The sequence below is a fragment of the Crotalus tigris genome, unplaced genomic scaffold (assembly GCF_016545835.1).
Source record: "Crotalus tigris isolate CLP2741 ecotype Arizona unplaced genomic scaffold, ASM1654583v1 scf7180000017683.1919423, whole genome shotgun sequence".
Lineage (NCBI taxonomy): Eukaryota > Metazoa > Chordata > Lepidosauria > Squamata > Viperidae > Crotalus > Crotalus tigris.
Genome location: NW_024096563.1, coordinates 886,212 through 901,104, shown reverse-complemented (window position 1 = coordinate 901,104; position 14,893 = coordinate 886,212). Strand labels below are relative to the sequence as shown.

The following is a 14,893-nucleotide window of genomic DNA, read 5'->3' as shown; positions in this document are numbered from 1 at the left end:
GTATAAAAATTAAGTTGGTCATGTTTGGAAGCCCTAATTCATATATGCTAGTTTATTACTAGACAGACATTCTGGCTGGTTCAAAAGAATCTAACATTAGCCATGTTTTAGCTGCAGAATGTGTGAGCTCAGCCACTCATGGACTTGCAAGGTTAATCCTTGTGGGAATTGGAAATTCCTGATCTTCTGGGCTGTTTCACACTATACAAGGGTTCTGGAACAAAGGAAAATCATTTAGTCTGTTGCTTTCTTGCTTTTTGTAACCAGCTTTTGCACCAGAGAAATTTCATGCAAGTGTGGGAAACATGTATATGGATGCAATATACTGAAGGAGGCAATAAGATGATTAGGGGACTGGAGGCTAAAACATATGCAGGACGGTTGCTGGAATTGGGCATGTCTAGTTTAATGAAGAGAAGGACGAGGGAGGACATGATAGCAGTGTTCCAGTATCTCAGGGGCTACCCCAAAGAAGAGGGAGTCAAGCTATTCTCCAAAGCGCCTGAAGGCCGGACAAGAAGCAACGGATGGAAACTAGTCAAGGAGAGAAGCAACCTAGAACTGAAGAGAAACTTCCTGACAGCGAGAACAATTAATCAGTGGAACAACCTGTCTCCAAAAGCGGTGAATGCTCCATCCCTGAAGGCTTGTAAGAAGAGACTGGACAGCCATTTGTCTGAAATGGTATAGGGTTTCCTGCCTGAGCAGGGGGTTGGACTCGATGACCTCCAAGGTCCCTTCCAACTTTATTATTATTATTATTATTATTATTGGAGTGTACAGGAATGATTGATATCTTTTTATGATATAATGGCTCTCTTTGATTTTCATTGGCTAACCAAGTTTATAAAGCAATGCTACCAACTTTCTAAGGTGTAGCACCTCTGACATAACTCTGCCAGCGTTCCAGATTGTTGGCCACCCAGCTGCTTAATTTGATCAAATAAAGTTCTGCTTGATCAAGAAGTCTCTGCTTGGGTTATCTGATTAGATTAATATCTCAAGTTCACATAAGGAACTGAGACCTTACACAAGCTACAAACAAAGTATGATAGCTCGATGCAGTATCCCTGCTTGGATTTTATAGTAGGCTTCTGCTCCTCCCCCACCCCAAAATACTGTATAACAATGTGATATTTGTAGGAAAGACAAACGGATCTTATCTTAAACCCGTGCTTTCCAATCTTGGCTACTTGAAAATGTCTGGTCCTCAATCCTCTCCCAATTCTGGGAACTGGGGCCCAGACAATTTCAAGTTGTGCCTTAAAAATAGTTGTATTCTGCATTCTAGCTTTACCATTTCCTATACAAAAACCAGGTGTTCTACATGTGCGTGATCTTGTCACGTTGTGGTTTGCAAATCAAGGCTCATGGCTTAGCCTAATGCACCAACCTAATAACCCTCTTTGGTGGATTCCATAAAACACGATGATGTGGTCTATGTAAACTCAAGTCACAGACTCTTTGGCCAGATGTACCAGCCAGTCTGTGTGGTTTTATTTCAAGGTAATTCCCTTGTGTACAGAGGGGTGACTTAATCTTAATTCGGCTAGTTTAACGAAGAGGAGGACGAGGGGGGACATGATAGCAGTGTTCCAATATCTCAGGGGCTGCCCCAAAGAAGAGGGAGTCAAGCTGTTCTCCAAAGCATCTGAAGGGTTTCCTGCCTGAGCAGGGGGTTGGACTCGATGACCTCCAAGGTCCCTTACAACTTTATTACTGTTACTATTACTAATCCCATAAAAATGAGAGTGTCATTTAACAAATCTGTGGAAGTGAAGAACATTGAGATGACGAGGGGAGGCTTTGGAAATAGCTGCGGATCTTGCTCAACCTCTGAATTTTTTTCTCGCCCGTCCTCCGTTTGGTGTTCAAACGCCTGCAGAGTTTCTTTAGCCCTTTCTCGGGGTCTTTTTGATAGACAGACTGCAGTTTGAGAAGGGAGATGTTGTGTAGGGCCAAAGTCCGCCTGGAGGGCTGGGTGAGGACTTTCTTCTCCCAGAGTGGTTGAAGGGAGGAGTAACATCTGAAGCTGGAACAGGCGATTATCTGGTTTTTTTGGGTCACGGGGTTAATTTTCAAGAAGGTGCAGAGCTCCTTCAGAGCTATGGCACATTCACCTGCTTTGGTGCAATCCAACTGGCCCTGACGATACTTCCTGTCTAATTTTTTCAGTGTATAATTCGGATTTTCAGGGAATTTCTCTCTGATGAAGGGCAAAACATCCAGGAAACCAAAGATGGACTCTTTAAACTGTTTTTCTTTGTTGATCTTTCGAAGGGAATCAAGCAGAGCAGGCAGTTCCATGGACCATAACTTGTATCCCACAAAAATGGGCCTATGGAGGGTGCTGAGATATTCCAGGAACTCATCCACTCCATGCATACAGACTTTGTCATCTGTGTTTTTGAGGCAAGAAATCATGACACTGAAAGGGGGGGTTTCTTCTCCAAGCGCGACCAGGTGAAGGATGTTTCCTGCTGCAATGAAAAGAGAGACTTCATTGGTCTGGGCTGATGGATGAAAGTTATGGATCTTAAAATGGTTCTCATACCTAACAAAAATAAGAATACACGTAGTCCTCAACTTACAACAGCATAGTTGGTGACCGTTTGAAATTACAACAGCACTGAACAAAGTGACTTATGATCATTTTTCACACTTATGACCATTGCAGCCTCCCCACGGTCATGTGATTTACATTTGGATGCTTGAAAACTGACTCACATTTATGACGGTTGCAGTCATGTGATTCTCTTTTGCGACCGTCTGACAAGTGAAGTCAAGGGAGAGTCAGATTCACTTAGCAACCGTGTTACTAACTTAACAACTGCAGTGATTCACTTATGAAATGAAGCAAGAAAAATTGTAAAACAGGGCAAAACTTGCTTAACACGTTTCTCACTTATCAACATAAATTCTGGACTCGATTGTGGTCATAACTCAAGGACTACCTGTACTAGTGAACAGGGAGGAAAAGAGATAAATGCTGAAAGAGCAAATAATACTGAAAATTTCTTCTTGGTTGCTAAATAAAAAAAGATTGTGATCAGCCTTTGAGACCCAACATGTAGTAAGAACATTCCTCTACAGAAACAACTGAAGAAGAACAAATGATGGAATCTTCTGGGGATACCTGCACCCCTCATGGGTGAGGTGATGGGGTCACTCAGGCTTTGTGGTTACAGGTCATTCTAGGAAACAGAAGATTGGGTTGACCTACTTCAGGCAAGATGACCACATATGGCTCCCAGGATACATATGATCAGAAATATCCTGGAGACCAAGGATACTTACGCAGAACCTTGAGGTCAAAGAATATGATCTTGGACTCCAAGCTAAGATCTTCAGATGTGCTGCACGGATACTTCATTGGGCTTTCCTGGTCAACTGGTGATGTAGGACTGATGTCCAGAGGCAAGACTGAGGCCTGCAAAAAAGATGAACAAGTAGTGTGATGCTCTGGAGATCCAGAATTATTTGACTTGTCCCCTCTATCGTGATGATTTGGTAAAAACTGGAAGAATTGAACCATGGAGCTCAATTGTCCAGGGAAGAGTCTTATAACAACTTCAAGAACCAACAGATATATTGCAGTAAATAAATTGAAGTTAAGATCCCCCTTTCATGACAAGAAGTCATATGAAACGGGCCAAATAACCAAATAACCGAGTCAGCTGAGATACTGCTATCCCAGTCAACAGAGTGAAAGGAGGTGTCAGAATCCAATTATATTTCATCTTTAAATTATCAAATATAGAAACTCCCAATTCTGCCTTCTCTGGATTCTGCCATAAGAGGGAGAGAAAGGGGAGAACAAAGGGGCTTTATGGCCCTCACTTCCTTCTTTACACTTCAAAGAGTGGAATGCTGAATGTGTGTTTATTGTAACCTCGAAGTGTTAGCATACCAAAGGAGGGTAGTTGCCTTTCATGTAGTTATCTGAAGTCTCCATCCAGACGGAAGAAAGAAGAAAGGGGGCGGAATTGTGATACTTGAAACTATCACTGGAAGGGGGGTTGATTGGGTGGGACTACTGGGGAACCCCTTAAAACCTTGAATGGGAGAGCTTGAACCCCAAATCCTGTCTAGCATGCCTGCAACCATTCTCTCTTAATAAAGGATTCCTGTTGGAAGAATTATTCCAAGAGTTCTGTCTTCTTAAGATGCAAAGTGGGGTGGGTCCTTACAGGAGGATCCGTGAATCATTTCTTGAGGTGGCACAGATAGGTGTCCTCAGATTTGTTGGTCTACAAATCATCGGGGCAGAAACTCATGAGGAGAATGCCAATGAGGTGACATTCTGGAACTAGGTGACTATGCCCTCACCCCGGATTCATCCTCAGTGGATTCTTCTTCTGAAGAAATGTTTATCAAGGAGTCCTCTTCTGCCAAAGAAAGAACAAAAGTGAAGGAGCTGCCACAATGAAATCACAATGAAAAGCTACTTCTATGACAACGTTCCATCAAGTCAGCATCACGTCTTAATGACCACATAGATCAGGGGTGCCAAACTGCCCGCCTGCAGGCTGGTTGAATCATACAGAGGCCGCGCCCACCCCAGCTCCGGCAATGCAAAAAAAGTTGCAATACGTCGCAACACGTCACTACTTCAGGGGTCTTCAAACATGGTCCTTTTATGACTTGTGAACAACTCCCAGAATTCTTCAACCAGGCACGCTGGCTGGGGAATTCTGGGCCTGATCTACCTGCTGGTTGTTCTCTTCTTCCCTTTCCTTCCATCTACTTAGCTACTTTTGTTGTTGTTGTTAACTGCGAAGTCGTGTCCGACCCATCGCGACCCCATGGACAACGTTCCTCCAGGTCTTCCTGTCCTCTACCATCTTCTGGAGTCCATTTAAATTCACACCTACTGCTTCACTTAGCTACTAAGAGTCTTCAAATGCCACAATTTGTCTGGCATTCATAAGTAAACTAGGACTCCCATGCAGAGAAGTGAGAAGGGGAATTTGAGGCAGGTAATAATTGAAGTACAATTTCTCAAGCGAATAATTTAGGATAGTCTCTAGATCATACAGATCCTTTTTAAAAAAAAATAGTTTCAAGGAATATTACCACTGATCATCTTAAAATATATGGAATATTGGTTGGCCATATCTCCTCTGAATCATTTCAAACCAAACTTAGATCTCTTTGGGTTCAGAGAATATTATATGAAGGACCATCAAACAAGGGTCAAGGTCAACTTAGCCAATATTTTTTTTCCCAAATTAACGCTTACTCTATCTCTTCCTCTTTTTTTTTTTTAAAAAAAATTGCTTTTGTGTAATGCAAGCTTGCATTACAGGTAGAAACCAGGAGGCCAGGTGAGTTCTTAGGCATGAAAGCCCATCTCTCAAGGTTGTGTTTTTAGGGAAAAACAGGCAGAGGAAGGAGTATTAAGTATGTTTGCCGAGTTAGTTATAAACATAATAAAGGCAGGGACACCAATAAATAATCTATTGCTTGTAATTTTTATAAGGCATTGATAACTGCTCCTTTAAATAATCAAAAGGTCTTTTCATCAATCATTGTATCGTGGCAGCTTTATCTCAGGCCTTCCTTGGCATGAACCTCACCCAGAAAAGAAACTGTCCTTCACACCTCCAAAAAAGAGTATCTATTTTATGCATGAACTGAAATGCTCTCGAAATTTCAAGACGAAGCATCCTGGATACAACGCTACCTGGATCAGATAAATCTGAGCAGCCATCAACACTCTCTGGACCATCAAATGGGTTTTTGTTGAGGCCCCCTGGACTTCCTGAGACAAAGCCACCACCGGTGGATCCATAACTGGTCCCTGGTTCATCCATCGTCAAACAGCTGCAAGACGCTTTGGGGGAAGCATTCCATTCTTCATCAGTTAATGGCTCAATTTTGACAATTTTTGGATAGCTGTCAGTGTTTGTTTCCCCTTCAGCGTATTTCCTTTTGAGCGGTGACTTTCCCAAAAGGTCCTAGAAGGAAAAAAAAAAAACCATGATGATATTATTCACCTGTATTTTGGTACAGGTAGTTCTCAACTTACAACCATTCGTTTAGTGACTGATCAAAGCTACAACGGCACTAAAAAAAGTGACTTATGGCTGTTTTTTACCCTTATGACCTTGGCAGTATCCCCTGACTCGTATTTATGATGGCTGCAGTGTCCCAGGGTCAGGCGATCCCCTTTTGCAATCTTCGGACCGGCAAAGTCAACGGGGAAAGCTGGGTTCATTTAACAAACGCGGTATTACCTTCACAACTGCAGTGGTTCCCTTAACAACTGGGGCAAGAAAGGTCGTAAAATAGGGCCAAACTCACTTAACCAATGTCTCACTTAGCAATAGAAATTCTGGGCTCAATTGTGCTTATAAGTCAAAAACCACTGTAAGTTTTTAAGAAGAGTGTTATGGTTATGAAACACTTCAAAGAACTTCCAGGCATTGATTTTCCTAAAAGTTTTTTATTGTTACAAAATGTCGGCACAAGCATAACGGAGGCTTATGCTAAGATCTAAATTCTCTTCCTCTGAGCAGTTTAATTATCAGCATGGTCCCTCCCTAAATTAACTGTCATATATCACATTATCCAATTAGTGTGAAGATCAAAGGTTTCCTTCCTCTTTCTTTCCCACTGCTTTGCCCCCACCCCCTTCTGCTCTGTATTAACCCCCAAAATACCAGACAGTTCTGCATATTGTCAAAGCAAAAATATACAATATTTGCAGCGTTGACAAAGAGATTGAACAACCACTTGTTTGAAATGGCATAGGGTTTCCTGCCTGAGCAGGGGGTTGGACTAGAAGACCTCCAAGGTCCCTTCCAGCTCAATTAGTCTGCTGTTCTGTTATTCTGTTACCACCTATACAGGAATGTACACAATCTAATACAGTGGTGGCGAACCTATGGCATCGGTGCCAGAGGCGGCACTCGGAGCCCTCTCTGTGGGCACACGCACCGTCTCCCCAGCCCCGCCTCCTCCCACAGCCCCTCATCAGCAGCCCCCCCGGGGGAGAGTTGCCCCTGGGCGCGGCCCACATGAAGCAGCGGAGCCAAGGGCATGGTAGCTGGGCAGCGGGGACAAGACTCCGCCCTTGCGCCCCATTGCGCGCAGATGATGCTGCAGGGTGCGAGTGGAGGGCATGGCTACCATGGCGCTGCTGGGCTGCCCAGGTGGAGGTGGTGGGTGGGCCAGTGGGCAGGGCAGAGTGTGGACGGGGTTGGGGGGCAGTTTTGGGGCACTCGGTCTCTAAAAGTTTCGCCATCATTGATCTAATACAAAACCTGAATCTTCATTTTCAGGGCCAACACTGATGTCGTAATATTTTGATTGGCAATAACATTTCCATCTGATAACATGTGCCGTAACTCACAAAACCTAGGCCTTTTAACAAACAAATTCAGAGTTGGAAGGTCTTCTAGTCCAACCCCCTGCTCAAGCAGGAGACCCTGCACCATTTCAGACAAATGGTCGCCCAATCTCTTCTTAAAAACCTTACATTCCTTGACAAAGGCTCCTGATTTTGAACCGCCACAGGGTAACCTGCCGTCACTATATAAGTTGCACATGCCAGCCTTCTCACCTTTGGAGGCTCTCTTTGAGCTTTAGCTGGATCAGCTTCTGAAGAAGGCAGAAAAACCAAAGGGTTAGAAAATTGGGCAGCAGAGTGAAAGACACAGTCATAAAAACGTCGTTCTACAGTTTCTGCTGGTTTATGCCAACATGGTCTCATCCAGAAAGCTAGGTGTTTCGGACCTTGGAAAGAGCGATAATAGACTAAATTCAGCCAGAATTACTAAAGTCGTTCCGTGCCACGACTCTAGCCCAGTGGGTCTCCAAACGTGGCAACTTTAAGACTTGTGGAGTTCTGCTCCCAGAATACCTCAGCATGGCTGGCTGGGGGATTCTGGGAGTTTAAGTCCACAGTCTTAAAGTTGCCAAAGTTGGGCTAGCCTCTTAAAAGGCACTATTAAACTGGTACCTGGTGTTGGTTTTGTAGCTCCAGATGCTCTGGGAAAGAACTGGTTGCGCAAAGATTGCTCTACTGGGACTAGCCACGAGCCTCCATGTCTTTATTTATTTATTTACCTATTTATTTATATAAAGTATTTTTAATCTGCCCTCCCTCTCTCTCAGAGAAGGGCTCTGGCTGGTGTAAAATAGAAGCAATCAACTCAACATTAAATCAGAATTAATATAAAAGCTTTAACATGATAAAAACATTATAAAAATAAGCCGGGAGGTGTTCTCCTGGGGGCAGCCAACTCCACGGTCGTCTGGGTCTCTGTGTTCCCCCAAGTAAGGCCGTCCCATTTTCTCTCGCTGAATTTTTAATTCAAGACACTTAGGATGTAAATCTGGGATTTTTCCCATGCAAAATAGGGAATCCGGTTACTATTCCAGGTTAATGATGGTTTAAAGTTAAAACAGCCCTGGAAAAAAATATAAAAAAGATGTCGAGACTCTAGAAAGAGTGCAGAGAAGAGCAACAAAGATGATCAGGGGACTGGAAGCTAAAATATATAAGGAACGGTAAATGGGTATGTCTAGTTTAACGAAGAGAAGGACGAGGGGGCATGATAGCAGTCTTCCAGTATCTCAGGAGCTGCCCCAAAGAAGAGGGAGTCAAGCTATTCTCCAAGGTGTCTGAAGGCAAGACAAGAAGCAACAGATGGAAACTAATCAAGATGAGAAGCAACCTAGTACTAAGGAGAAACTTCCTGACAGTTAGAACAATTAACCAGTGGAACGACCTACCTCTAGAAGCTCTGAATTCTGCAACACTGGACATTTTTAAGAAGAGATGGGACAACCATTTATCTGAAATGGTACAGGGTTTCCTGCCTGAGCAGGGCGTTGGACTAGATGACCTTCAAGGTCCCTTCCAACTTTATTATTATTATTATTGTTGTTGTTGTTGTTGTTGTTGTTGTTGTTGTTGTTATTATTATTATTATTATTATTATTATTATTATTATTATTATTATTATAATATATAACCTGTCCTCAAAGTTACAACCATTCCCACGGTCATGTGGTTGTACTTTGGGTACTTGGCAACCAGCTCACATTTTTGGCAGTTGGCAGCATCCTGCGGTCAACTGCCATAAATTCCATTTGCGTCTTTCCTAGTTTTATTGATTGTGAAATTTATTTGCTCCCCATCTTGTCTCCGACACCTCTGGGTGGCTTCCGACGAGCAAAGTCAGTGGGGCAAGCTGGATTCACTTAAAGACCACAGAAGTCCCTTTAATGACCGTGGTAGAAAGGATCCTAAAATTGGACCCAGTTCCCTGATGACTCACTTCATAAATGCATTGCTTTTTTATTAAAAAGTTTTATTAATAATTATATAATAAATCCAATAACCCACTCCCCTACCCCCCACCCACCCCCCACTTCTCGGAACCAAATACAGGGTATATCAAACATATTAAACATAATCTAATTAAGTTAACAAATATATTAATCATAAGATAAACAAGTTTAACAATTTGTACAATTAATATCATACTTAACCCTTAACTCCCTTTAAACCTTATTATTAATAATACTTATTTTTAATCATAAAATAAATGGAACTTTTCAGTTCCATATTTAATCTGAATATAATCTATCCATCTTCTCCATACCATAATATATCTTTCTTGTGTATGATCCTTTAAATAAGCAAAATTTTAGCCATTTCTGCCAAATTGGAAACCTTAAATGTCCATTCTTCTAATGTAGGCAACGAATCTTTCTTCCAATATCGACCTATCAATAACTTTGCTGCTGTAATTAAATTCAACATTAAAATAGTTTCTTTAACATCAAAATCCTCAAAAATCCCTAATAAAAGTAGTTGAGGAATAAACTTTATCTTCCTTTTAAAAATATTTTGAATGTTCCACCAAATCATAATCCAAAAAGCGTTAATATTTTTACAAGTCCACCAAATATGAAAATAAGTTGCATCAGAATTTCCACATCTCCTGCATTGCTTAGCAACAGAAATCCCCATGGCGGTTGTAAACCGAGGACTGCCTGCGTATCTTTGCGAAACCTTACCTTTCTCTTTTGTCACTCTGTCGAGCAAAGTTTGGAGTTGGTCCTTGATTTCCAGGAAAGTCTTCATTTCGATTCCCCTTACGGAAGATGGCTGCTTCTTCTTGAGGTCCACCATGGACATTCTGAGGAAAGGATGCATCTCCAACACCTCCTGGCCAGAAGCATAGAGTTGTAACTTCTCCACCAACCTCTGGCTGGATGTAATTCTCTGGACCACTCCGTCCGTCTCCTGCAGCTTCTTATTTACTTCTTGCACTTGGTAGCTATGATGGGCTTCTACTTCGGCTAAGAATCCTTTGCCCTTTTCTCGCAGCCACTGGATCATCTGCTCTATCTTCTGCTGGATCAGCTCTGTCATCTCGTTCCTCAACTGCTCCATGTCCCTCACCTGTTTCTCAAGGCTGCTGTAGGTCTCGTCATAAGTGTTCTTCTTCTCCTTCAGCTCCGCGCTCATGTTTTGCAATTCTTCTTGCTTGCATTGTATTTCCTTGCTGATGTCACAATGTTGACCCAGGTGCTTGCTGTCCAATAGGGTGCAAATGGTACACATAGGTTGAGAACATTGCTTGCAGTAAAGGCTGGGGATCAAGAAAGGCAAAGCATATGATTTGTGTGTGTGTGTGTGTGTGTGTATTATTGGATTTTTTAAGGGTGGGGAGGGAATAGAATAGGTAGGGTATAACATAGGGTAGAAAACAAGTGTTAAACCAAAGGTAGGGATAGGTACAATAATGGGGTTACCCCCAACAATAAATCAACGCTTTAGCAAGCAGATTGTCATCTGGGTATACATATTGAATGTCAGTAATTAATATAATGCTAGACAGCTATGTCAAGATAAATTTATCACCAATCATAAGAATGAGAAATTAGCCATTCATTCTAAAAATAACAATAATTGCTAAACCATTAATAGTATATTACTAATTGAATATTATTACTTATGAATACTGATATACTGCTTATTAATTATAATTACATACGTAAATTCGAAAATGTAAAAATATTCAGAACAATCAGATAACATAAATGTTGAATAAAAAGTATCATTTACCCTATTTAATTTCATAGCCTTTTCTCATTCTGTCATCTTGCTAACCATTGGTAGAATTTTTCCCAAGTTTTAAAATAAATTGTGACTTCTTTCTCTTTGATTTCTTAAAGTTAGTCTATCCATTTCTGCACATTCCAATATTTTTGTAATAATAATTTGGTCGGATGGTAGCTTTTCATTTTTCCAGAATTGGGCAAAGCCAAATACTATTCTCGCAGCTGTTAATACATGTAATATTAAGTATTCATTCTCTTTTCCATAATTAGATGCTAGTATTCCTAGTAGAAACAGTTCAGATTTAAATTCTATCTGCATTTTAATCATTTTTTCTAACCATATATGAATTTTATATGATTTTTGACTGGAGCTGCTGTCCATCCCCGGTCACTTCATTTGCAGGGGATCTCAAAACTGGGTCTTTAGCCCCCAGTGCAGTCATGTTAGAAACCTGAGCATCTTCAAGCAATGTCACAATCCCATTAAAGAGGACAAAACCATTTACCTGTTGAGTAATATTTGGAACTACTAGATTAAAACTATGGAGGAAATACACTATATACACCTTGGAAGATTGGGAGAAATGTCTTCCTAGGACAGGGGTAGGCAACCTTGGCTCTTTTATGACTCGTGGACTTCAACTCCCAGAATTCCTGAGCCAGCCATGCTGAGGAGAAATGGAGAGGTTTCCATGCTAAGCCAGGAATTCTGGGAGTTGAACTCCAGGAGTCATAAAAGAGCCAAGGTTACCTACCCCTAGCCTAGTTCAAACCAACAAGGCTTGAACAATTGTCCCTAAAGAAATATCCAGATTCATGATTGTCCAAGCTAAGCTGCTTCCCTCATGAGAAATTGGAGACTCATCTGCAAGAATGAGAACTCATTGGGTTATGTATGCGTACACTTTGAGAGCAAGCAACTAAATTTCATTTTTAATGTGTGCCATTATATCCACGGTAAAAAAGAATGACAATAAAGGCTGCCTATCTATTTCCTGACACTTTGCTTTGGAGGCTATTCACTTATTGCCTTATGCCACAGAATGTTGAATGAACTGGGACTTATTCTCCAAATCGTGTGGAGTGTCCTGGAAACCCAACCGGGACTTAATTTCATTAGAGCTGGGGCCACTTCTGTTCTTCCCATTGTCTTGTTCTATCTTAGCTAGTTAGCTCAAAGCTTCTCTACGCCTCGCTCCAGATGTCTGTTGGAGCCACAAAGCTCACTGCTTCTTGCTCCAGATTCCAAAACCATCAGCTTTTGGGCAGACAGCAAAGCCAGCCAGTGGGCAACAGGGTGGTGGCTTAAAAGAGGTTCTCCACTTTGAGAATGAAGCATAGATGGACAACCTACCTTAATATCTGGCTATTGTGTCCCTCCTTGGAACAAAACATGGTGTTGGGCATTCTGATGGTTGAAAGGAATTCCTTGCAAGATTCTGCCTGGAAGTCCTTCAGCAGCCTGGCTTCATGACTCTCTTTCTTCAGATATCTCTGGTGACTTCGAAAGCACGAGAGGCAAAGAAACTCTTTGCAGCTGAAACACCAAAACGCTGCCTCTTTCTCACAGTTGTTACAAACCGATTCTTTGCTCCCCGTGACCTTCTGGTAGAGATCAAGATTGACTTGGAGGTTGGCGAAGAACACATTATCCTGCTTTTCAGGGGTCTCTGCAAGGTGGAAGTACGGAGTTCCACAGATGACACACAGATCGATCGGCTTTTCCTCAAGGCACGTGGAGCAGAGATTGTGAAGGCAGGGCAGGAGTTTGGGGTGTGGGACCTCTGAGTGGCATCTGTCACATAGGAGGAACTGTAGCTCCTCATTCATCTCCTGTGGAAGGAGAAGATGCGAAAGAAATGTCTAAATTAACCCAACTCAGTTTAATGAATGCAACTGAAATGCTTGTATTTTAATACAAGCAGGAAATGAAACGCTGCTAGCTGGAACGGATAGAAAGTTGGGTGTGGCCATTTTTCAGAGCCCCTCCCATCCAACAATTTTGGTTTTGTTCAATTCTTTCTGAGGAGGGAGAAGAGAGTCAACTGCAAACCAAAAAGCACACAAGGGACCTAACAACACAACTGGAATTAGCTTCCTTGTTTGGTTTCCTTCCAACGCTGTGGATTTGGCCTCACCTTTCAGTAGAAATTCTACGCCCAATCTTGGCCAATCTCAGCAGCTTCCAGATTGGTTGATTTCAAATCCCAGAATTCCCCAGCAAGCATGGCCCCAGCTGAGAATTCTGGGAGTTGAAATCTGGAGGATAGCCAGAAGTCCTGGAGAGTAAATCTTCAACCCATCTGCCCAGTGTTTCTTAACCTCAGCTACTTGAACTCCCAGAATTCCCCCAGATAACAGGCTAGGCCGCTAAGGGGTTCCTGGGAGTGGAAGTCCACTCCTCTTCAGGAGGCTGAGGTTGAGCTTGATGGTCCAGTATCAACTGCTTTCTCTACTCTCAATAATTGTAAAGGAACCCGTGGGCGACCTTGGGGGACGAAGGGAAGGGAAGCAACAATCAAAGAAGAGAGGCAGGAACCCTCCGTGTCTCTTTGGTCAGAGGAATAAAATTAGGAAGGAACCTCTTGAATAAATCAACCTGCTTAAAGCAGGAAGCCTGTACCTTCAGACCTACAAGATTCTGTTCATGTAGCCTTAAAATAAAGTAGAATTAGTGTCAACCCTGCAAACGAATTTGGCTGAAGCCATTTCCACCTCGTTTTCGGGTGCCACAGAGTTTGGAGGGGAGATGAGTATTTTTTTAGTTTTTTAGAACACAAAGTGTTCTGTGGGAACCAAGGTCATTGCTGACGCTTTTGCTAGGAAACCCAACTTTGGTCTTGGTTTCACTTTTGAAAGGGCTGGTACTTTGTAGCCAATAAATGTGTTCTTTAAGGAAATCTCTTGCCTTGGAGTTCTGTTTTTACTGGTCTCGTCTATCGGAACCATGACAATTAGTTCATGTCATCCTACAGGTAGTCCTCGAGATACGATACTTCATTTAGTGACCATTTCAAAGTTACCGCAGTTACTGGGGGGGGAGAGAGGCTGAATATGGGGGGGGGCACGGATCTTTACAAGCCCTTCTCCACGGGGCAGCCCCCCCGACGCTCAAAGCCAGCGTCTTCCCTCTCGCTCCGCAGGTCCCAGTTTTAAGACACTTAGGTGGGACCAAGGATTTTTGGGGGGAGGGGGCTTCTTCCTCTCCCCCCCCCAAACTGGAGGGCAGTGCTCTGCATTCTGGGCCAAGTAAGTCTCTGCTCTCTCTCTGCTCCGGAGTTGCCCGCAGAGCTTCGGAACAAACCGCAGAAACCTTCCCCGAAGCTTACCGTCAAACGGGAGGCGGACGTCTCCGGCACCGAGGCGGCTTCTTCGTCCATCGCAGCTCGTTAGCGACGTGGGCAGCTGCTCCAACTCCGTCCCGCGGGGAGGAGGAATCCTTCGTTTCCCGCGAACTGCGAGACCCAACTTTCGTTTTCCCCGCAACTCTAAGCCTCTGACTCACGAGAAACTGAAGCCTGTTGCGCGCTCTTCCCCTCCCCTCCCCCCTGTCAGGAAGATTCGGACGTTTCTCGGGTGGGGGGCACGTCCTTGCAAGGGGGTGGGGGTGGGGGTTTTACTCCAGGGACAGGCAGTTCATCCTACGCAGCATTGAAAGAGAGAGAGAGAGAGAGAGAGAGAGAGAGAGAGAGAGAGAGAGATCTGGAAGCAAGGGAGGAGGGAAGAAGAGAAGGAAAGGGAGGAAAGAAAGGAAGAAAAGAGAGGGAGAGGAGGAAGGAAGGAAAGGAGGAAGGAAAGATGGAGGGAG

General features: G+C 43.0%; 1 protein-coding gene across 2 annotated transcripts; it reads right to left on the bottom strand.

The window, feature by feature from the left end:
* Positions 1 to 1,437: 1,437 nt before the first annotated feature.
* LOC120305555 (protein PML-like) lies at positions 1,438 to 14,686 on the bottom strand. Of its 2 annotated transcripts, none has more exons than XM_039337571.1 (8): positions 14,415 to 14,686; positions 12,440 to 12,918; positions 10,036 to 10,613; positions 7,568 to 7,605; positions 5,687 to 5,960; positions 4,330 to 4,388; positions 3,298 to 3,430; positions 1,438 to 2,480 (listed from the first exon to the last, which is right to left on the bottom strand). In XM_039337571.1, the coding sequence occupies exons 1-8, from the start codon at positions 14,463 to 14,465 to the stop codon at positions 1,759 to 1,761; spliced, it is 2,334 nt and encodes a 777-aa protein (XP_039193505.1). In that variant the 5' UTR covers positions 14,466 to 14,686; the 3' UTR covers positions 1,438 to 1,758. The 2 variants fall into 2 exon arrangements, with proteins under 2 accessions (XP_039193505.1, XP_039193506.1); XM_039337572.1 differs by having other exon boundaries at positions 10,036 to 10,556.
* Positions 14,687 to 14,893: the final 207 nt, after the last annotated feature.